This window comes from Bidens hawaiensis, unplaced genomic scaffold (assembly GCF_021521415.1).
Source record: "Bidens hawaiensis isolate Kalapana, Puna unplaced genomic scaffold, B.hawaiensis_p1.1 tig00000512_1, whole genome shotgun sequence".
Taxonomy (NCBI): Eukaryota; Viridiplantae; Streptophyta; class Magnoliopsida; order Asterales; family Asteraceae; genus Bidens; species Bidens hawaiensis.
The window spans coordinates 5,869,471-5,893,533 of record NW_027491033.1 but is presented as its reverse complement, the minus strand read 5'-3'; the positions used below and the strand labels follow the sequence as shown (position 1 = coordinate 5,893,533).

At 32.1% G+C, this 24,063-nt stretch overlaps 2 protein-coding genes and 1 pseudogene across 2 annotated transcripts; 2 read left to right on the top strand and 1 right to left on the bottom strand.

Annotated features, from left to right (window-relative positions):
• Positions 1–449: 449 nt before the first annotated feature.
• On the bottom strand, positions 450–4,316 carry LOC143630838 (uncharacterized). The gene is made up of 10 exons (XM_077099744.1): positions 3,921–4,316; positions 2,963–3,060; positions 2,808–2,853; positions 1,843–1,925; positions 1,666–1,730; positions 1,410–1,471; positions 1,201–1,260; positions 1,057–1,089; positions 705–770; positions 450–617 (listed from the first exon to the last, which is right to left on the bottom strand). The coding sequence occupies exons 1-10, from the start codon at positions 4,314–4,316 to the stop codon at positions 573–575; spliced, it is 954 nt and encodes a 317-aa protein (XP_076955859.1). The 3' UTR covers positions 450–572.
• A 1,851-nt stretch (positions 4,317–6,167) lies between these two features.
• LOC143630828 (receptor-like protein kinase FERONIA pseudogene) lies at positions 6,168–6,995 on the top strand (annotated as a pseudogene).
• A 7,479-nt stretch (positions 6,996–14,474) lies between these two features.
• LOC143630817 (protein disulfide-isomerase-like) lies at positions 14,475–19,111 on the top strand. Its single transcript, XM_077099729.1, has 10 exons — positions 14,475–14,689; positions 15,362–15,413; positions 15,494–15,781; positions 15,976–16,179; positions 16,284–16,400; positions 16,500–16,640; positions 17,238–17,357; positions 17,452–17,569; positions 17,685–17,797; positions 18,914–19,111. Exons 1-10 carry the CDS (start codon positions 14,499–14,501, stop codon positions 19,109–19,111), a joined length of 1,542 nt encoding a protein of 513 aa, XP_076955844.1. The 5' UTR covers positions 14,475–14,498.
• The last annotated feature ends 4,952 nt before the right edge of the window (positions 19,112–24,063 follow it).

Genomic DNA, 24,063 nt, shown 5'->3' with positions numbered 1-24,063 from the left:
TCAATAAGCGCGCATAATTACACGTATGCTTTCAACTGTTCTAACATGACACGGATGCTCCTTAAAATAAACAAGCGTTTAGTTTTTCTAGTTAAGTGAATTTAAAAATGACTAAAAATACTCTTAATATTAAAAAGAAAACGAATTAAAAATTAGTTAGCACCCATCTAACATTAAAAAATATATTTTAAAACTACACCTAAATTATGAGACTCGCTAACATTTATGACATTTATTTCGGAACACAGAATATTACACCAACATGAAATGTCGATAAGCCCAATCAACATTTGGTGCTAACATTTGCAAGAATTTAAACCCATAACCTCACATTTATGCGACCAACCTAAAATTTTAGATCATGAAACAAAACACTACAAAAAAAAAAGGAAATTTAAACCTACCTCGATTAAATAAGAAGCCAATAAAACAAATACCATTTAAACTAAGCACTTTCCGGTTGAAGTATATACATAGAATCTTTTACCTTTTTTTTCTTTTCACGAGAATAGTAAAATAAGAAGAAATGTTGAGTAAACTGGCTGGCTATTTTTAAAATATAATGAAATGTGCTACCTCTTGCCCAGTAGTGATTCTAACAGAGCAGCCTCTTCTTCCTGCACATAAATTTTTAAGTATTAATTTTCAAATATACAACACAAGATGTTTATTTAATTCAATCGTGGGAAAAGAATCAAACTTACCACCAACGCGTTGAACTCGGTTTCCTCATCTATTGCACTTACTGTCAACGGATCCTCTAGCACCTCCTGTTTTGAGCAAAGTTTAGCAAATTAAAAATAAAAAAATAGAAGAACGCGCGTGCGCATACACATTATATCATAGAATGCTTAATGATGAAATACAACTTATGTCATCAGTACATGCATATATATGATATATGCATGTGCATGTATGTCAATGATGAAATATTTAGATTAATAATGATAACAAGTCATGATATTATAACAAGAATATACTAGACATTCGATAAAATCACAAAGTCAACTGGATATAATAAAAATTTATGCAATGTAACAAAAAGGGAACGCTTACATCATCAGCAATTCGCAATTGACCATTGCCATCCTGTGAATATTGTAGAAGAGACTGGAATTAATATCTGAATATTGTGATTACAATGAAGGGCTTCTAAAACTAAGAAACTTGCTATATAAAAATTTGCTTTATAAAATTTACCTTGACAGCCACAAACAAAAGTGGATCAGCTGGTGTGTAGATCATGTAATGAGAACCATCCTGCTTGAAAAACAAAAATAACATTACAAGAAGAATGTATGGCATATTTCTTTTCTAACATACAATTAAGTTTTATAATCAAATTCATCATCCGATCCAACACATGATGTTTATATTCCTAAATAAAAGATTGTGATCACAAAAAATACCAGTTGAAAGCATGTTATTTCTACGCCTTCTGTTGGTAATCCATCCAAATCTTGGCCATCATCTGCAAAAATATCATGTGAAATTTATCCAACAAATGCAATCATGAAGATGAATAAAATAAAATCATTAAAGGAAATAAAACAAATAGCACTTTTTTAAAATCTTGTATCTGTAAGCAGCTTCATATAACTCTCTATATAATATACATAATTGTATCTTATCAAAAGTTCATAACGACTAGAGAGAAAAGCATACCTGTGCGACATTCAAATATGTCATCCTCAGTGTAACAAAATCCTCCACGTGCTGTATAGCAAAACCTGATTGGAATAGATATTAAGATTAAGTGATACTAATTAACAAGATACAAATACCAAAAAAAAACATATAGATCATATAAACATTTTGATAAGGTAGTAACGATATACATACCCGCTATATACCAAATGCATATGTATCTTGGCAAGGGCATATGAGGCAGTTGGAAGGATTGTTTCAACCTCATCATCGCTAACCTATATTACAATTTTGCACAAATAAGAGATATTGTTAATAATATAAACACAGGTAGTAATTATGTGAGAAAATATGCAATGAGGTAAAACATAATGATCAACCTCTTTGCACAAATAATTAACAAAAAAATAAGCACTTTATGGTGCAAAGGTACAATTTAGAACTAAAATTATGAAACGTGATTTCTCGCATTCAAAATCATATCTATCAAGGAAGAAAGTGCAACATTATAATGAATCAGCAATTTCCGAATCATGTTGCGCATTTGGGTTTATCAGGGTTTGGGCCAATTTTAGGTCAAAACCGCAAGCCCATTAGCAAAACAAATTTGGATTCGCAGGTTCCCGTTTAACCCATTTATTTTTTTTATTTTGTTTTTTAAAATATGTTTTATGTCACATATAAAAATTCGTTGGGTATTTTATGCCAATATATACAACTCAAAGGAGAAACTGACAAAAGATTTTGAAATTAAATGTAACTCTTTTATATAAATTTGTATCTTTCGTTATAACATGTGATTTTTAATACAATATGCAGAAAAGGAAAGGTTAAATGGGTCGTGTTCGTGGGTGTCGCATTCGGGTTCATATGTCTAATACGATTTTCAAGTTTGTATCGTGTTTGGGTTCATGTCTAATTTTTAGGTTCATGTTCAGACTCGTTTAAAATTTTGGGTTTAACCTGCAAACTGTATAGGTGACAAAATAGATGGGTTTAAATACTTAATTTAATCTAAATCTTTGAGGTTTATTAACGCATTGTTAAATTTGCCACCTTTATATAACAGGCAGCCACAGACAAAGATAATTAACAATTAACATAATAAAAAGTATAGACAATAAAATAAAAAGAAGAGCTAAAAGAATAAAAATACATACAGCTGACCATCCTTCAAAGTTTGCGCTCTTTAATATCTGAACAGGCCTGCATAAGCAACGCATACAAATAACCAAATAAGTAATCATCTAAAACATATTATAACTAAAGCTTTTTAACAGTTTTTTTTATATTTAAGTACATTTTTTTTACTTACGTGTCAATGGGGCATAGTAGCATACATTCATCTCCTTGTGAACTTCTAAAGACTCGTCTGATAACGCACTCTAACGGGAAATTATTTGCAGGATCAACCTGATTGTAAGCTTTTACATTTTAATTAAATTGAAAATAAGAAACTAATGAATACATAGTTTAAAGTTCATAAAAAGGTTTTCAATACACTAAATATCATCTACGATACTACTTTGTTCAACATTTTGAATTACATGTAGTGTTGTAAAAATCGGGATCAATCAGTGATTAATCGCTAACCGGTATTCTACTGATGCGATTTCATGTAATCAGACCCAAAAATCGGTCTAAATCAATCGTTTGGATTTAACCAGTTAACCTGAGTTTTAAGCATCAGCATCGAGCCATTCAAGTTTCAAGCAGTAAGAGATGATCAAACAAGGGTCCGAAAAGCCAAGATTTGTAAAAAAAACAACAGAAAATGATAAAAGGAGGGTTCGATGTCTGTGTGTCTGTGTGTAGATTTAAAAAATCAGATATAAAAACTCCAAACCAATTAATTTACGGTACCCCACCGCCCAACAAAGGCCTAGCGAGTTTTACAACACTGAACTAATATAATATATTGAATATGACTAGAAAAACTATTGTTATGAACTTATGATAGAATATTTAACTTTGAATGTAGCAATTGTGCAAACAAGCCGAGCTCGATCTTTAAGCTTTCTATTGATCCGAGCTTGATCCTAATAAAATAGACTTGAACGAGCCCGAGCACGAGCTTCAGTTATATCAAAATGCCAAGTTCAAGCCGTGTAAAGGGGTCAATTAGAGTGTGTCACTTTAATTATCAGTGTGTTATTATAACCCATAATAATAATAATAATAATAATAATATTCTATCAACGAAAGATGTCAATTACAGCACAAGTAAACATTTTTTCTTTCATATAGATAATTAGTAAAAGAAGCATACATACAATAGTGGCAATTCTTCTATCGGAAACGGCAACAACTCTGCCTTGATCATCAACAAGAAAGCCAGCAGGTGGTTTGGGCAAAGGCAGCGGTTGATACCTCACTTTAGACGACGATGAAGAAGAAGAACTGGTCTCCTCATACTCATCAATATCTTCACCAAACCCCTTCTTTTTACTCGGTTTCTTTACCGGCGGCTTCTTGTTAGGGTTTGAAGACTGGCGTTTCTTCACCGGTCCGCTCTGTTGCTGCTGCTGCTTAGCAGCGAAGCAAATGAAGAGGTTGTTTTTGGTGTGGCTAGGGTTTGAATTAGGTGAAATTGAGAGTGAAGAGAAGAAAGATGATTGGTTGAATTTAGGGTTTAGAAGAGGTGTGTAGGAGATAAAGGATGATGCCATTCCTGGAATTTGGGGGTTTACTTTTGGCTACAGAGAGTGTTTGCGGCTTGGCGCTGTGGATTTGTGTGGTCTTATAAACAGGCAGTTGACCAACTATATATTCGTTAACTGTTTGGTGAAAAGTTTGTTTTGTTTAGATTTAAACAAATGAACATTAATATTCATTTCTTAAATAAACGAACATATAAATATTTGTTCGGTTAAGTGTTCGCGTTCTTTTTAAGTTAAATAAACGAACACAAACATGCTCTTTTCATGTATATTCGATTAGTTTCCTAGACTTTCATAAGTCATATTGATGAATACATCGGTCTCAATCTCTGTATTTTATATGTGTTCGTGAACACATTCAATTCTTTAATGCAAAAACACGAACATATAATCTTGTTTTTTGTAATTTTGAATAACAAAAATTTATAAAATAGTAATAAGTTTGTTCTCACTTTCATTATAGTTTTGCAACATAATAGTTTTGTAATTTTTGGAGTTGTTTTGGTGGGTGGCTTCTCTCCGGGTTGTGGAGGTGGCTTGTTTGTTGGCTTTTCGCTTGTTTATAAAAGTTCACACTTTGAAAATAAATTTATAGTTTTGCAACATATCCATGGATGAGCGAAGTGTGTCATGTCATGGAGTGTAATATTTAACAAGTTGAGTCTTATGTCGATGACATATAACCTTGCGCATGTGGGGTTTTTGCTAGACGGGCACAATTCACCCCCCACCTGGATGAGACATTAGAGTGATGAATCTTAAGCAACTTCGAGTAACTTGCTTCAATGTCCAGGCAAATGGCATATCACATGAAAAATAGATGAGACATCAGGTTAGCCAATGTACTTGTGCTTGTTCATACACTTTCTCCGGTGATATGTCATTTCAAATTGCATGTCTCAAGTATAGGGGTATGTTACTCCCTGGTGGCATACGATGGTTAAACTGGCGTAACATGATTCGGGGTGATATGCTATTACTAATGGTGGATCGTAAACTTTTTACACCATATCCGTCATTAAAAATTACCGAATACCATCAAATATCTAACTCGCCAGAAAAAAAAAAAAAAAACTGGCATGATAAGTTAATTCTTACTAATAGCACCTACAAACACAAAAGTTGATTTCTCTTCATAGAATCCATTTTAAGTTTTTAACCACAAAAAATTTCCTATTTGAACAAGTTTGCAAATTTTACTTTTTTTTTTTAGAAAAAAAGAAAAAGAAAATTGTGCATGTATACCATATCCATATATATTGATTTGAGCGTTGTCCTCGAACCTCGTGAGCAGCGTTCCTTATTCGCAAGAGTAGCTCAAAACATAATAAACAATGTACATGCAAATGTTAAGATACGCGTACGTAATTCGTTGCATTTATCATAACGAAATTAAACACAAACGTAAACTTTTTTTAAGTGAAAACAAAACTTAATAAACTATGTAATTTACATGTCCAAAATCCAAATTAAGGAAAACTGTTATACTAAATTTTTAACTAATAAAAAGAAGTCAGAAGATTAAACCTTGATTTAGTCGCTAAAATAGAGGTAAGCATGACCACAACACTTCACAGGGAAAATAGATTAATATTAATAGTTCAGGTTACATAATTTATAGAAACCGTGTTCCATGTACGTGGCTCACTACAACATTTGTTTTAATAAGTCAACTCATCGTGGCCTGGCCTCTACGTAGAAGAAACATAAATCATCAGTGTGTATATTTGACAATTCAACAAACAATTATATATATATATATATTAATGTGTTCATGCCATGACCTGTATCTTTATAAATATGAGCATATGTTTGGTGATGAAACTATCCTGGCTTTAATCTTAGTTCCTACCTAAAACTATGTCCCTTCCTGTCACTCACATCGCTGAATCCTCCTCATCTTCGTCTTCGCCACAACTGTGCCACCAGTTTACCTTTTTTGAGATTGAACGTGTGACCCAAAACTTCAATGAGTCATTGGTGATCGGACGTGGGGGGTTTGGCAAAGTTTACAGAGCAACCATTGCTTGTGGGAAAACTTTTTTGGATGTTGCGATTAAGCGGCTGGAATCAACTTCTAGTCAACGAGCTGTAGAATTTTGGGCTGAAGTTGAGATGCTTTCAAAATTAAGGCACTCTCATTTGGTTTCTTTAATTGGTTATTGTAATGACAGGCAAGAGATGATTCTTGTATATGAATATTTGCCCAAAGGAACTCTTTTAGATCATCTCCACAAGCGTCGGGCTCCTCTAACTTGGGTCCGAAGACTCAAGATATGCATAGGGGCCGCTCAAGGTTTAGATTACCTTCACAGCGATACGAATATCAAGCCAAGAGTTATTTATTCATCGTGATGTTAAGAGGTCAAATATCTTGTTAGCTTTCAATTGGGAAGCTAAGATATCAGACTTTGGGTTATCCAAAATCAGTCGTCCACGCATGTTAGCACTTTGGTGAGAGGCACATTTGGATATCTAGATCCTGATTACTTTCATACAGGTAGACTGACTCGAAAGTCGGATGTGTATGCCTTTGGGGTGGTACTGTTTGAAGCCTTATGTGGGAAACAAGCAGTCGATAGAAGTATTGATGAGGAGCATTGGGGTTTGGCAGCATGGGCTCAAGATTCCATTAAAGAAGGAAGGTTAAAGCACATCGTTGATTCTAAACTAGAGGGGAGAATATGAATATCCCCTAAATGTTTGAAGGAGTTTGCTCTACTAGCCTGCCAATGTTTGCACAGTCATCCCAAGCACCGTCCTACAATGGCCGAGGTGGCGACAGGTCTTGAGTCTATCCTAGCCTTACAAGAGAAAAATGATAGTCAATTGGTTCCTATGGACATCAAAACTTTCGGAAGAAAAGTATCGACATTTCTCTTGCCGTCTAATCAGAATAACTCAGGTATCTTGTTCTCCTTCAGTTGTCACTTGTCAGTATTTAGTTTACTTTTGGGTTTTTTGTTTTTTTTTTTCAATGCATTTTGCTAGAAATGTTAGTAGAGAATAATGCAACAATGTTCAAACAAATTAACATATAAATATATAATAGCTTGTAGCTGAAAGGAATATTGTTCGTTTGCATACATGAACAATACATTGGGATTAATTTCCATGTCATGCATGATGCATCTAAATATTTGCAATTACGGAACATGGAATTAGAGCGGGCAAGATGTTTCGGTCATGCAGGTTTGTTTGGGTAAATGATTAAAATGGGATTATGTTGAAAGAGGTAACATTGGTATAGGTTAGAAAGGTGTTTTACTAACTTTACACTAGGTCCTTTCTACTAAATACAAATTTACAACAGACACTAAACAATACTTTACATTAGTTACATAACTCACCTAGACTTTGTTTCAAAACAATAAGGCCAACAGTGTTATATTTTAATTAGAAAAACTGAACTCAGAACAATGGCAACTTCTTTGAACTATTTATTTCTAGTTAACAACTAATAATTATTTATTAAACTTGCAGTTGGAGGTGCAAGTTTAAAATCCTTGGATGCATACCTATACACTATTGGAGGTGAAGACCGAATAGTACACCGATTTCATTTTAATACTATCTTTTGCAACTGAAAACTTCTCTGAATCTAACAAGCTTTCATCTGAGTATCTGACAAATATAAGTCCATGTACTATCCATAAACACGTATCTATTTTCTATAAACACCTACTTGGTTTATCTTTTCAAGTTAGGCTACATTTAGATATGACATTTGTGATCCTTATTATTTTTAAGAATCTTTTTGCATGTTTCATAATATGTTTGCCAAAAACTCCTACTTGAGTTATCTTTTCAGGGAAGGCTACAAAATGGACAACATATAAGAGTTTGTGGACCTTCTTCTAATACCGGGTACCAGGAATATATGAATGAAGCATCAATACTTGTAATGATTGAACACGAAAATGTGGTTCAGTTGCTTGGATATTGCATCGATGGAACAAACTTGTACCTCCTCTACGACTTTGCACCTTATGCAACTCTAGATGCCCTACTTTTTGGTAAATCTTACATTTGAAATATAAAGGTCTTAACACACACACACACACACACACACACATATATATATATATATATATTTATGCTTTGACATCAGGTCTTAACACATATACATGGCACCAGAATATACATTGACATCAGGGCCGTGAACCAAGTCAGAAGTTTTTAGTTTCGGTATGTTGGTTTTGGAAACTGCAACCGGGAAAAGAGTACACGACAAGAACAATATGCTTATAGATGATGTACGTATGATTAGACTCATAATTTAAAAAGTAGATGCATTCCAACTTAACTTAACATAATGACTAATTCACATGGATTTTGGATTTTAACATGAAAGTACGTATCTAAGTATATTTCAAGTTACTACATACTTTTTAAGGAGACTTGTCAACTTTTGAGAAAATGTTTAGTTGATGAATGCATTTGTTTTTCTATAATTTTTTTATGTCTAATTAGTAAGCTATATACGTGTTAAACTGAGTTATGCGTAACCGTTGTAGGTCCTGGCAAATTGGTTGGAAGGAACATTGTCAAATATGATTGATCCCAGTATTTATGTCATTTCAATCTCGGTGACAAAATTCGTGGAGATTGGGTTATTGTGCGTCGAATCAAATCAATCGTTTAGGCCAACAATGGATGAAGTTGTTGGCATGTTGCTTGGCACCTCGCCGTCCCTATCTTTCCGTGTGTCGCAAATGCGAGCTAGGATCGTTGGATCATCTAATTATGATTTAACCTAAATATTATGTACATAAAGTGCTTCTTCATCTTGAAGTACCAATAATTTCAGTAGTCTCTTTAGTTTCAACAAAGTTATAGTTGATGCTTAGGCTCATTGTCAATTCATCACTTCATCAGCAGCTACAACAACCTTAACATTAGCCCGCTACTGTCGTCCAATATCACTTTGATATGTTAATAATTATACAACTTAATAATACATGTATAGTGTTCACTATTCTAAGCGTTTTCAGCGAATTTTGTATGAATCGACACTTAATTGCTTTATATTTCGAGACACATACTTTAGAAGACTATTCGAAGATTTATAAAGATGACCGTGTGATGTTTGAAAGCCGAAACACAAAGAAAAAGCCAATGCCAATCACTTCATACGGACCATACAATAATCATACGGGTCGCACGAGTCATATGATATGACACGGCTTGTATGATCTTTATCCAAAACCTTATCCTAATCGAATATTTTTAAAGCTTGCGTTTCAGAGATCTTATACTAGTTGTATGATAATATACGGCCCGTATGACATACCAAGTCACATTTTAACCCTAGGACAATTATAAAAACAATTGTAATTAACCTATGCTTATCTTACTATATAATAAAAGAAGATAGGTTCTGCCAAGTGTCGCTCCCAGATTTGATTTGCTAACGTGGAAGCACACGGTTCAATTTGCTAACGACCTTGTCCACGCTTCCCAATTTCAAAACTTCCTCTGAAAGGTTAAGCAGATTCAAATTTCAAACGAAGACTGATGTATTTCTATTTCCTATCTCTCACGACTGTAAGTCTCATTCCAGGGTTTCCTCAATCGATCTGCTAGGTATGATTCTTCCATCCTCTCCTTCTTCTTTAACAACATATCTTTGATTTTTGAAACCCTACTTTACGATTTTGCTTGCTTCTGCTCCTTCACTCTTCCGTCACATTAACATGTTCTTTATAACTACGATTTCTTCATCTTCGTATCAGTTTCTCTGTATATCTATTTGAACCAAGGATGAAAGCCATTTTATATATGGGGTTTCAGTATATTACCCATGACCCAGTTACTTTTCATTCTTACTTGATACATAAAGTTGTAACATGAGTAAATGATACAAATTATGTTTGTAAATTGATTTTAGGTCATTGGTTTTGGGTACATATAAACCTGAAAATTTGAATTGTCTTCTTTCTGCAGGTTAAAATTGAAGCCTTTTTATCTCACCTAATCACACCACTGTCTTTCAAACATAATTCTCATTTCTTGTATGTGTGTATTAATTTGTTAGTTTCATCATTTAATTTATCATTTTGATTTGTAAAAATACAAGAAGTTCTTTTTTGAAAGATTTTAAAGTTGTATTCACATGCTGTCCTGCTTGCCCATATTCGGTAGCTACATTTATTTAGAGTCATGGATTTTTGTCAATTATTATACGGAAAAGTAAACATTTGTATTTATATGATAATATTACATCAACAGTTATATTATTTTGTATTTTAATAGTATCATGGAGTATCATTTTGGGCTGACCAAATTCTCAGTTCATTTACCTTCCTTTCTTTCGTTCGATTCAAATAAAATGTTTGGACTTTTGAAGTTGGAAAACAATATGGTTCAAAATCTAAACTTTTTATCTGGATCTAGCGGATGTAGTGAATGCTAGATCCAGTGGTTACATATTTTAACCCAAGCTGATCCGTTGGAACCACCCGATAACAAGTTTCCGCCAAAAGTATAACTTTTGATACATGTAGGGTTCATACGAAACACTGTCCAATTTTTTTTAGTAATTCACTTGTCGAATTTGGTTTAAAAAATTGGATGATTTCATCACTAATCTAATTCTTTCAATATGGGGTTTTGTTTGTTTCTTTTAGTTTATCCATGCTTCTAGCTTTTTGTGAATCAAATTAAACGTGAAACTGATGTGATTGGAGATTGTATGTATGAATTGATTTAGGAATCGGTGAGTACATTTTTTAAATGATTTTGAATTTAAGAATTTATGTATAAATTACCCTTGGTTAGCTATGATGTTCATGGGGTTCAACCATCTGTTGGTCTAATTTTAACTTTGGGTTGATGTGTTCAGTTTCCTATAAAGAACAAGAGTGGAGAAAGCTTTGTGGTCACCGGTGCAAATCCGCCTTTTCCCGATGAACATGGTCGATTACAAGGGCTGTGTGCATCCGGCGATTTAAGTTCCTATCAAGTAACACGATTTAACTTAACTTCAATCTTCATCCAATTTGGTTAGAAAAAAGTCACACGTACATAAATTTATAGTTTTGTGTAATTTGTAGCTTTAAAGGTGAGGATGAAAATGAAAACATGAGCTTATGAACACCATATATTTCAAAGCACTTCAATGGGACAACATCGTGGTTCATTTTTGTGGGAAGGCTATTTACTGCAGGTTAGTGTAGTTCTACTTATTGTTTGATATCACAAACTTGTGTTTTAGAGATCGAAACTCCATTTTCAGCATCATTAGAACCAAGTTGGTTTAATGATTATAGTTTATTGATACATTATCTGTATATTGTCCACCTGGAACTTTGAAAGTAGCAAACAAGCTATTGATTCTATATTTTCATAAGAAATTTGGATTATGTTTGCAGGGACTATATATATTTGGTAAAAAAATGATTATTTGGTCCAGTTGTTAATGTGATGCTCTCACTTGAATTTTTTTTAAACCCAAAGGACCAAACTTCTCAGTTTCAAATAACTTTGGTCTTCAATATGATACCTTATGCTTTGTATATTTCAAATTTCAAATTTCAAATTGGTTCTAATGATGCCTTATGCTTTGTATATTTTTAGATTTCAAATTTCAAATTTCATGGTATTATATCATACCTTATGCTTTGTATATAGTGTTTGCATATATAATTTGGAGGATGTGCATCAATTTAATGCTTATCATTGTTGCTATTATTGACTTCACCTTATATGTCGATTCTGTTTTCTTAGTTTCTAACTTTTATGAAAACATAACTTACTTTTATGACCTTGATTATATTTGTGTTAAAAAGAGTAATATTTATTATAATGGGTCGATTTAAGCAATATCTCTTTACTTATACATGGGTTGATATGGGTAGTGTACCTTCCTTTCCTTATAAATGAGTGAATTTGGGTAATGTTAATCTTTTCATATTGAGTGTTAAGTGTTTGACCATTTGTACTTCTAAAATCATCTTTGAAATCTCAATGATTTGTAATGGTTGAATTCAACGCATCTTGCTTGCTAAAGGTGAACTTTCTTTTTATTATTATTATTATTATTATTATTATTATTATTATTATTATTATTATTATTATTATTATTATTTTGTTTTGTCACATACATTATCATATATGTTTAATATCATCCATTATTTGTAGTATTTTATGATAAGTTGCTTCATTTTTAGCATAGTCCAAATTTTGAAAAATTTAAACTAATCACAAACAGAAAAATCAATCGAAGTCGTTTGGTTTCAATATACAATCATGAAATCTTTTCCGTTGGAAGGTGCAACAATATGCTTTTCAATATACAATCTCTTATGCTCATATTCAGTGTACTGTGTACTTTTATATTTTGTTAGTGTGCAAATTGATAGTAGAACTGATGCACTCCGTGGGACTATATAATTCGAATTATGTATTGTAGTTTCTGATTTCACTATCTAATTTGAATATGAACCTTAATGATGTTAAAAACCAGATTTTCAAAGAAGCTTATCTCTAGGTGTTGAGGTTAATTCATATATGAAAATCTTTTTTCATCTGAATGGGATGATGAGGTTAATCCACTGTACTTTATATATGAGAATCTTGTGTTTTAGATGTGATTTATATGTTTGAAACTTTGAGTGATATTCTCGAGGGTATAACTCAATTAGGAAACTATTGTAAAAAACAAATGAGTCAAACCAATATTTGTTGTTGTTGATCTGCCATGTTACTTTTGTGTTTGGACAGTTTTGTCTTTGATTGTATGTTGATTTTAGTGCAGAAAAGTTGTACTGTTATTTTACTACTGTCTTTGGATAGTTTATTCTTGATTATATGCTGAATTTTTGTGTAGAAACATTGCTGTTGATCCTAATATTTTGACTGCAAGCGAAATGGGTTATGTCCTTGGATATAATTGGTTTATTAAAGATCACTGAAGATGGTTTAGTTTAGCAATATGTTTTTTTGAAATCATAATTATGTTATGTTCACGTGACACTTTTAACATGTATGCGACAATTTGTATTCAGGTTTCATTGTGTTCATTGAAGGTTGGAGTGGGGCTAAGCTATGCCATGTATTCAGGAATACTATTTCAGATAAGATCAGATTGTTATGGGCTAACCAAATTAAAGCCAATCAAGAAATTAAAGATCACTGAAGATGGTTTAGTTCAGCACTATGTTTCATAGATTACATTTATTATTATGTTTTAAAAATTATTTTCTTCAACCTGTGTGTCACACGGGCATATAAACTAGTTAACTTATATTTTCAAAAGTTTTGTTGCTTTGTATAAAAGTATAGAAGTATCAAAGGACACCTGGCAGGCCGGCCCAAGGGGAGGGCAGGAGGGCTCAAGCCCCAGGCCCACTCCCCCTTAGGGCCCATAGGATTTTATGACTTATATGGTTATATACTTATATGTATGTGTGTTTTTCTGGACCAGGCCCATCATTCACATCATTTTACAATTAAAATTAATAGTAATAATAAATAATAGTAATAACAGTAAGGCCCCATGTGTATTTATTGTAATGTTTGAGTTTGTAGGTTTCTGTATGTCATATAATTAATTCTATTAGTTAATTAAATTAATTTTATTAATTAGTATACCATCGGTAAATTTATTCGATTTTTTATGTTAAATTATTTTATTTAAGATATTATCCCCCTAAAGCTAAATATTTATTCGTTAGCCAAAAAAAGTAGAAATAGTATAATAGAAGAAGAGTTAAGTAAGCACGGATAGAGAAAATTGTGAAGATACATATGTTTTTAGGGTAGCGGGCGATCAACAATGTTCCAAGAAAGACTTAACAGATTGACGATTATTACTATTTAGAACGATGTTTTAGAGATCATGGATCATTTAAAAAATGCTTGAGGAGCATCGGATTAGTTTAAATGTTTTAGTTAGATCATTTTGCGAAAAATATTTTTGTTTAATTATTATTATTATTATTATTATTATTATTATTATCACATTTGTCTAAAATATATAAGAGTTTTTGAATTTGCATTCTAAGGCCTTTTGTTTTTCATGTCCCGGGCCTTGAGTTTTTTTTTAATTTTGGGGGACGGCCCTGACACCTGGTATTTAAAGTCTAAAATAGTTGTTTTTATATTCTTAATAATTATATTTAATCATTTGACAGATTTGAATACAAAATGGTTAGGGAAATGGACAGATGCAGCAATCCAACCACAACAATGGAGCTGAGAATCTGTCACAAAAGTCAACTCATCTTCAATGCTGTAACGATTTTAAGTTTGTTAATATCATCAGTTTCTTCCAATACTAATGCTGGTGCAATAAACCACGTGTTGACTTTGGATCACCATAACTTCTCCCAAGCTGCTTCGGACAATGACTTCCTCGTCGTTCAGTTTTACGCACCATGGTGAGTTTAACGTCTCAGTTTGAACTGCAAAGTGCAAACCTTAATTTGATTTTGTTTTGTCGTTAGATCTGAAGTCATTTTCAATGCAATGTGAAGTTGACTAAGTCAACATTAAAAGTCAAAGTTTAGCTGTTTGTTATTATACCAAAAGGCATACAATGCTAGGATCAGAGAAATAGGAATGTATAATGTTGATCTGTTTGGTTTTCGGTTTATTCGATTTGAAGATTAATTCGGTCTAAACCGAAAAGGTGAAAATAGAATTCAATTCAGTTTGAAGATTTAACCCGATCGTATTTATTTATTTATTTATTTTATATATTTTTTTTCTATATTGGGTTGGACTAAATAAGAATGGCCTAAAAATGTGGTTGGATTGGACTTAATAAATAACCATTACTGGTTATTCGTTTATTCGGTTTGATCCAAATTCAAAGTTTGGAACCAGAAACCGAAACCCAATTCAGAATTTGTTAAAACCCGAATCGAATAAGTAATTATTATTTATTAGTCTCAGTTTAATTTGTTACTTGATTTAAATCAAATTCAAATTTTAGGAACTGAAAACCAAACTTAATTCAATATTGTTTTAAACGGAACCAAAAACCAAGCACGTAGTTCGATTATGTTTTAAACAGTTTCAGCTTGAAACCGAATGTGTGCTTGTTTCAGTGAGAAGATGCATAGACTCATGTGCGAATACGTTGAGAAACTTGCCCCAGAGGTAATTATCTTACTTTTAACGTATAACAAACATATTTTTATTTTAGTTTTCTAATTACATTAACAAGTTTACAATCATAGTTCGAAAAAGCTGCATCGTTGCTGAGTGATCATGACCCACCAATTGTTCTAGCAAAAATTGACGGTAGTGCTGACGATAATAAAGAACTTGCAGATCAGTTCGATGTAACAGGTTACCCGACTATTGTGGTCTTAAAAAATGGGGTAACCGGGTTCAATTACTATGCCGGTCCTAGAAAGGCTGACGGTATAGTGACAACTCTCAAGCGATTAATACGTCACCCGTCAACAGAAATAAAAAATGTTACACATGCTATGAGTCTCATTGATGGAGACAGGATTTCGGTTGTAAGTGCTCTTAATCTTATTTTAAATCATCATGATTACGTGTTGGCTAGAACCCGACCCAAAACATTTTTTTCGCTTATAACACTTTGTCCTTGTAAGAGAATTATATCGTAAATTCACTCATTTTTGCGAGGCTTAGTATAGTTAAATTTTTTGTGAGAAGGAAATTGATATTTGATTATATTTATTTATAGGTTGGAATGTTTCCTATATTTTCCGGGGAGGCATTCGAGAACTTTACGTTGGTAGCTAACGAACTAATGTTTGAGTTATGGGACTATGATTTTTTTCACACTATGGATGCCGGCAGCCTCCTTCCTCGCGGTGACGAATTATATATAACAATACCATCACTTAGGTTTTTCAAACCGTATGATGAGCTCTTTGATGAGTCCGAGGTACTGTAACACAATTAAGTCCCCATACATTGCTAATAGTTTTTCTATTGGTGTGATTTGTACTGGGTTTGATTAATTGACTGATTCTGTTATTGTACGTACAGAATTTTCAAGTTCGTGACATGAAAGATTTTATTATAGAATCTAGCATTCCTCTTGTTTCCGACAAGAACACACCTGATAAGATTATGTCGTGGCTTTCTCAACTTTCTGCTGAACAGGTTAATCTTGCAATAATTTTGCTAGCTTTTAACAAATATTGTATTTATTTGTTTATTGCTTTCAAATGCATGAAATAATAGTTATTGATTTTTGTTTAGGTGACATTATATGTAGATTTCGAATGTGAGGATTTTAAGAGTTTCAAATTCAATTTGCAAAATGTTGCTGCTCAATATAAAGGCAAAGGACTATGGTTCTATTTGGCTGATCCTAGGATAGATCATGAAGATGTCTTCAAGGTTAGTTATATTTGGCTACCAGTGACGTGTCATATGGTCTGTATGGGCATACGAGCCGTATGAGGATATGGCACGTATGATATTTTTTACTACTTTTGACTGACAAACTAGTGTGTCACCGACAAAAACATAACCGGAGGAAGCATTGTTCATGCTCATATGCTAAGCATTTACTGAACAAATGGACAGTTCACGAACACATAACCGAACATGTTCGTTCTTTAATTTCATAAATGAACACGGACAAAAATAAACAAACACAAAATAACATATATTAGTTTGAAAAATTGAAATTGGCATTCTTAATTAACTCAATGACTAGGCATAATCACCTAAAAGATATACAAAAACTTATTTACCTGAACGAACTAAACATACTTCATGTCAAATAGTTCGTTGAATGTTCGGTTCATTTGTGCACAGGGATGTGTCATACGACTCGTATGACATCATACATACCGTATATGACATTATACGGGCCATATGATATATAGGTCAAAAAAGGTCATACGATGACAGAAAGTTAGGTTGATTCAATGAAACCTAGTATGATAATTTGAAAATTAATCACATGGTTGGTTTCCTTTGGGTGAACAGTATGATGGCCTGAGATTGGATCAACTACCTGTCATTTTCATATACAACAATTATGGTTCAAGGTACATGAAATCAAATCTAAAGCCTGAAGATATTTTACCTTGGATAAATGAATATAAGGTAATTATGTCCTTATAATATGTTTTTTTAAATATTTGTTGTCCGCCTACCTGACTCTTTATTGTAATTGGATCCAAAAATAACTTATGAGTAGGACGGAAAACTAAAGCCATATTTAAGGTCACAACCGATTCCTGAAACCAACAACGAGCCTTTAAAGGTGGTGGTTGCCGATAGCCTTCAAGATATGGTTTTGAACTCACAAAAGAACGGTTTGTGTTTGGTTTTATGTGAAACATTATTAATAAACTGTGTATGATTCATATGTGAAAACCAATATTTTATGTTGTTTTTCCAGGTTTTAAGTTTTTGTTTTTTTTAATGCAGTGTTGCTTGATATTGATGTACCATCTTGTGGACGGTTCAGAGATTTTGCTCCATTCATACCTGAGGTTGCTGTTTTCTTTGTAGATGATGATGATATCATGGTGGCGCGTTTGGTAAGTTTCTGGTCCTTTTTTTCAATTATTATTATTAATTTTGTTTTTATGTTGGATGAGATTAATGTCTAAATCATTGAGTTCTTACTATCATTCAAAACAAGCCGAGCTTAGCCGGAGCTTGGCTTGTTTGTCTTAAGAGAGTTTAAGTTAAAGTTTGGCTCTTTTAAGAGCTTTATTATAAAAGTTTGAGCTTAACTCGTGAGTAATATATCAAGTTCAAGCTTGACTTCACGAGGGTATAATCATTTTACTTGTTAATTATATGATTATCTAAATTTATAATTATATTTGTATATTATTATAATATAAGATTTTTATATAAAATTTCATCATCATCATCGTACTCAGTATATCCCACCAATAGCAAAGCTATGGTAGGGTCTGAGGAGGGTAAGATGTAGGCTGCCTTACCTCTACCCCATAGGGATAGAGAGGCTGCTTCCGGTGAGACCCCCGGCTCGATAGTAGTTTTGCATCAAGCCTTGGACATAAGGTACATAGCACTCAATCATCAGGACACCGGCTGATCGGTGCATGTACCCTTATCTTTCAGCTATCAACGCCACTACATGATGCCTGATTAACTGTCCGTCACTTTTAGCGTTATTTTCACGAGATTAGTAAAATAATGTCAAAATTAGTGCAATTTCACTTTTGCCCACCCGAGGGTTCACACATACATACATCATATGTGCGCACCGCAAGCAAGGCTAGTATAAAATTTAATATATTTTATTTAATTAATTTTATCATAATAATATATAATATTAACCATAATGTGGTATATATGTTTGAATTGATGTATTAAATAAAATTATATAAATAAATAAGCTTAGTTAAGCTCACGAGCCTAATCAAGCTTGCTATGTAAAGTTTGAGCTCATTTATTAAATTAGCTTGAATATAAGCTCGAGCTTGTTTGAACTCGTTCGATTCAAGATTTTATCAATTCGATTTTGAGTAGATCACGAGTGGCGCGGATCGTTTAGTCTCCAAGTATAACCTAAAACCTAAGTTTATATGAACACTTTGGTGGGATTTTTTTTTTAAAAAAAAGCATCATTTTTCTTTTGCGTTCATGTTTTAACTTCTCTCTTTTATAACTCAATATAGGATGGAACAACAAATGACATCCCCAAGGACATATTTGATATTAGTGATTGCGACACGCTCTACTTTAGATCTGCGAATGGCACATTAATATCATACGATGGCAATGCAACAAAGGAGGACATAATCACATTCATTGTTAACAATCGGTTGAAATATTTTTTGCACCAGTTAGCTGAATCAGTCACACTTGATGGATGAAGTATGTTGTTTTCACAATTATATCAAAACTATTCACCAACTTATGTGTGTAATCTATATAACCTTATTTCTTATACAAAGAAAACTAACATGCATATCTCAATACAACAAATATGATAATTTGGGCATTACCTGGGTTTTAAAAATGTATGGCGTGGTAGAAAAGCTCATGATTTGAAGCTCGATTGAAAAAAAAACTTAATAAAAGCTCGATCAAATGTAATTAATCGACTCGGTTATAAACGGGCACAACCATGCTGGATTGGTTTGTAAATGACCTAAGTTCGTGGCTAGCTCGTGTGGATCATTTAGTTTAAACTTAATCTTAATATACATTAGTCACAACTCAATTTATTTATAAACAAATTAATATGATCTCTTATGACTTACCTCCAACTAAAACCATCCAAATATTTATTTTGATATATACTTTACTTCCAAATTACAAAATAAACACTAAATGTGTTTTAAATTTAAACGAGTTAGACTTGTCAAACCATGAACTGGAGTTGAGCTCAAGCTTAAATTTTAGTATTTTAAACGTAAACAAGCTATAGCTCACTCAGGTTGTGAAGCAATCAGTCACACAAAGTATTGAAATAAAAGTTGTTAATAGCTAGAAAGTAAATGATTCATTTTTATCTTTTTAATCATCTATCAATTCTAATAAAAGACTACTTACTTTTACCACTTGTCATTCTGTTAACCATCCTCACTTTTTTTCAACTTATTTCAACATATGGTCCTTATCATTTAAGCAATTGAACATATGTATTCAATATTTTTATTAAATGTAAATAATAACTTATTCATTCATTAACATCAATTATGAAATAAGAAAATATCAAAACTTAAATTGCAAACATGTTAGAATAAAATTTTAAAGTCACACCTAATTGCAAACTAGAGAATATAAAGGTGCATCATTGTCAAAGAATTTGGACTTGTCTGGAAAAATAAAATTTGATTATAAACTGATTCGAGCAATAGTGCAAAATTTTTTATATAAGTTTGGTTTCAAAGTTGTATTAAAAATTTCTCATATGCATTTGAACTCAAGAAAATGCTTATTTTTCTAATTTTCTCCAAACATTTTGAATAATATTGCAAACATGAAAAATACCTATTATATATATCTTGAAAATTATAATTATAATTCATATGTATAACGATTTACTATATGAACTATTTGTCATTTTTATATGACTTTTTGTGTAGTATAAAGAGTTTTAGCAATAAGGTCAATATCAAAATTTTCAATATTTCCTTTCATAACTCAAACAAAAATGGTTCAGAAATATATATTTTATGGGTTGATTTATAATTTTTTATTCATTTAAATATATTTAATTTAATATGCCTTATAAGATAAATTACTTGACTAAAATCATTCAAAACGTTAAACCAAAAAATCTGTTTCAATTTCATTCCACTATTTTCGTTTTTCAATAATCATTTAGGATATTGAAACCTAGAATATTGTTTTCATCAGTTATTTACATAATTTCGATATTATATTAAATTAATAATTTTATTTTTATACAAATACAACACTTGGGTTATGTTAGTTTTACCTGTTGATTAATACAAAATTTAAGTATTTATTATGATTTATATTCAAAATAATAAAGTTATACACAAATTTTTATATAAAAAATACAGTTATAACATTTATTATTAAAATTTATAAAGTTTCATTAAAAGATTTACATCTTAATTATAATGTAGCTTAATAGAAATGTATATTATTTTTTTTTATTTTTTATTATTCATAACTTAATCATGTTACTCATTATATTTCAAGAATATATTCCATTTTCTCATTAATTTTTCTAAAAAACATATAGTTAATCCGGTTTAAAGTCATTTACCATGCTTTCATAAAATCTGAAATCTTTGTTTCTTTTGTTCTATAAGTTGTTAATTGTCACACCCCCATCTTAGGCCTAGGAGTATGATCAATAGTTGGTACCACAAGTGTAAATAAATCAGAGTTACGCTAATTTAGCGGAAGTCTTATAAAACTTGTGGGTTTAATTTGTAAATATTTACATTAACCAAAAGTTGGGATTTTAAAAGATTCCCAAACTTAAATACAAAAGATTACTTGTTTATGTTTTACAAACCACCATATTAAACTTTATACAAAAGAAATCCGAGCCATCGGATATTAGTACTTCGTCATTTCCAAGCTCTAACTTTGTTCACCTGCAAAATGTAAGAAAATACGTCAGCAACGAATGCTGGTGAACACGCTGAAGCAAAAATGTTTCTTTTACTTTATTACCCCTCGAGACTACGCTTGCCTCGGCCCAACGTGGCTTAGGAATAACAAAGTCAAATAACACATTATAAATATGAGCCTCTACGCTAGGTCACCTCAGCAAACACCGCAGCGTTCTACTTAGTTAAGTACCCGTAAATATACACATAAGGTCGTACTCCCTGCAGGAGAGCGTCCTACGACCAAGGGTGGTGCGATCATGCCCATACATCGCATAGTATCACCTATGTAAGGATCCAGACATACGTATACCACAGCCTGAGGGCTAGGTTTATACCCTTTATTTATAACGGTTTTAGGAACACATAGTTCCTTGTAAACAATTTCAAATAACACGTTTGACTCGTTTTAAAATAAGTAAAAGTTTGGGGGCGTATTCACCTTGTATCTTTAGGATCGGCTTCACTCACCGTCCAAGGGTCTTTCCCTTTCTTTATCTCGCACCTATAGTACGAGTATAAATATTTGTTAGTCGGATACACGATCCGGCTTAAGACCTTTAGTCTTATATCTCAATCCTCGATTGAACCTTTAGTTCAATTCGTATTTACTTGAAAACCTTTAAACCTTTAGTTTATATTAAAAACCCGACGTTTCTTCTTCTCCAAGAAACGTAATCTTTTCTTTTATTATTTAAGAATACTCTTTATTCATTAAATAATATTTCATAACAAAAAATATATACATATATACTTACACACATATATATGTTATCACAATATTCATAATCATATTTTCATTCATTTCTTTGTTATGTTTTCTTTTCTTTTCTTTTCTTTTATCGAGGTATCGAGTATATTCTCAACTTAAGGCTTAAGCCTTGAATATAATATTAAATTTATATTGAATTCGATATTACGCCTAACCTTAGTGGCGTATAGAAACTCTAGAGAATTGAGCAGCACTCCGACGCCGCTTTACTTTTCTCGATCAACTTTGATTTGCCAACTTCAACACTCGTCAGCACGTCTTTCGGGACTCTTTGCCATAATAACGCCTTCTTGATGAATGAGGGTGGAGGGTGGTATAAACTTCGAGGAAACGGTGTACACAAACAAAGGATCGTGGCACGCTTATCGAGGCAAATCGTTTATATGATTGTCGGTTTGTAGTGAGATGTTAGAGAGAGAGAGAACAACTGAGTTTGGATGTGTAAAATGAACACCCCATGGCTGCTATTTATAGACGAAAATTTGGCTCCCATCGCGCTACGCGATGGTGCCTCAGCAGACCTATCGCGTATCGCGATATAGGTCTGCTGACTCACAGCGTAGACCTGCCACGCGTCGACACGTGGCAGGCACCGCTCCACGTGGCAACACGTGGCAGCAGTGTTGCCACGTGGTGACACGTGGCAGTACATGATGCCACCGTGTGCCACGTGTCACGTTGTGTCAGGTACCCCATCGCGATACGCGATGGGGCTCTCCTCTGACTCATCGCGTAGCGCGATGGGTCAGGAAATCAGAATTTTCAATTTAAACCCTCAAATTTGGAATTTTGGCAAATTTAGTCCCTAGACTTTGGAAAGTTGATACTTTGAACTCGAAATTTTCATGTTGTTACATTAATATATATATATATATATATATATCAATTAGTTAAATATTCTAACAACTTCCCATAGTATTAACTAATAACACGGGATTAGTATTCAAAATATAAATATTCTTAATCCAATACTTTCAACTATTATAAATAAGAATCACTACATTCAGTATTAACTAATAACACGGGATTAGTATTCAAAATATAAATATTCTTAATCCAATACTTTCAACTATTATAAATAAGAATCACTACATTCACTTTATGCAACTTTAAAATTTTTAATATTTTGCTAACTCAAAATAAATATTATTATTTGAACATGTTTTAAGGTTAGTATGTCTTTGCCATTTTTCTAGCAATTACATTCATATGAAATGAAAGAAATCATTTTGTTATATTTTAATTTTCGGTTTTATATGTTGCTTGATTATACAATTGTTAATTGTAAAATATAAAATCAATTAACAATTTGTCACATATAGAATATTAATGACAACAAATTTATCATGATCAATCAATTTCAAATTCTAAAGATTCTAAGAATGATTATCTCATCAAAGTTCAAGTAATCTGGTTCTTGGGATAATCATGATTTTTGGATAAACATGAGTTGATGATCTTAAATGACATCATATTAACTGATTAAAAATGTATGATATTTTATGTATATGAATATTTTTTGGGTTAGTTTCATGGATACATTATCATTTATTTAGGGTTGTTATATACTTGAAGAACCTTATTTGTCACGCGTAATATGTTGCGTAATCAAGAGTTATAAGCAGACATGTACTAAAGATTTTGGTTTTTGATAAACAATGTATACCGGCCAATACAATCACAAATGTAATGTACAAAGAAAGTTTTACTTATTTGTAACATATTTTTGTAATCTAAGTTATGTATTTTCTGTAATTTTAACGTAAATTGTAATTGTATTAACAACATATGATCATGTTGTTGAATATATTTTACTTAATGATTAAAGTTTAAATTTTTCATCAATTATCCGTGTAATACACGGGTCTCAAACTAGTGTTAAATATTTACATAATGGATTATTAAAGATGTAATTTAATTTTTACTTGATTTTGGATTAAACTTATGGACTAGATCC

Coding starts and splice junctions, on each gene's coding strand:
- LOC143630817 (XM_077099729.1), top strand. CDS start 14,499: ATGGAGCTGAGAATCTGTCACAAAAGTCAACTCATCTTCAATGCTGTA. Junction 15,414..15,493: donor TTGAGAAACTTGCCCCAGAG/GTAATTATCTTA, acceptor TTACAATCATAG/TTCGAAAAAGCTGCATCGTT. Junction 16,180..16,283: donor AGCTCTTTGATGAGTCCGAG/GTACTGTAACAC, acceptor TTGTACGTACAG/AATTTTCAAGTTCGTGACAT.
- LOC143630838 (XM_077099744.1), bottom strand. CDS start 4,316: ATGGCATCATCCTTTATCTCCTACACACCTCTTCTAAACCCTAAATTC. Junction 2,854..2,962: donor CTACTATGCCCCATTGACAC/GTAAGTAAAAAA, acceptor TTGCTTATGCAG/GCCTGTTCAGATATTAAAGA. Junction 1,472..1,665: donor CATATTTGAATGTCGCACAG/GTATGCTTTTCT, acceptor ATATTTTTGCAG/ATGATGGCCAAGATTTGGAT.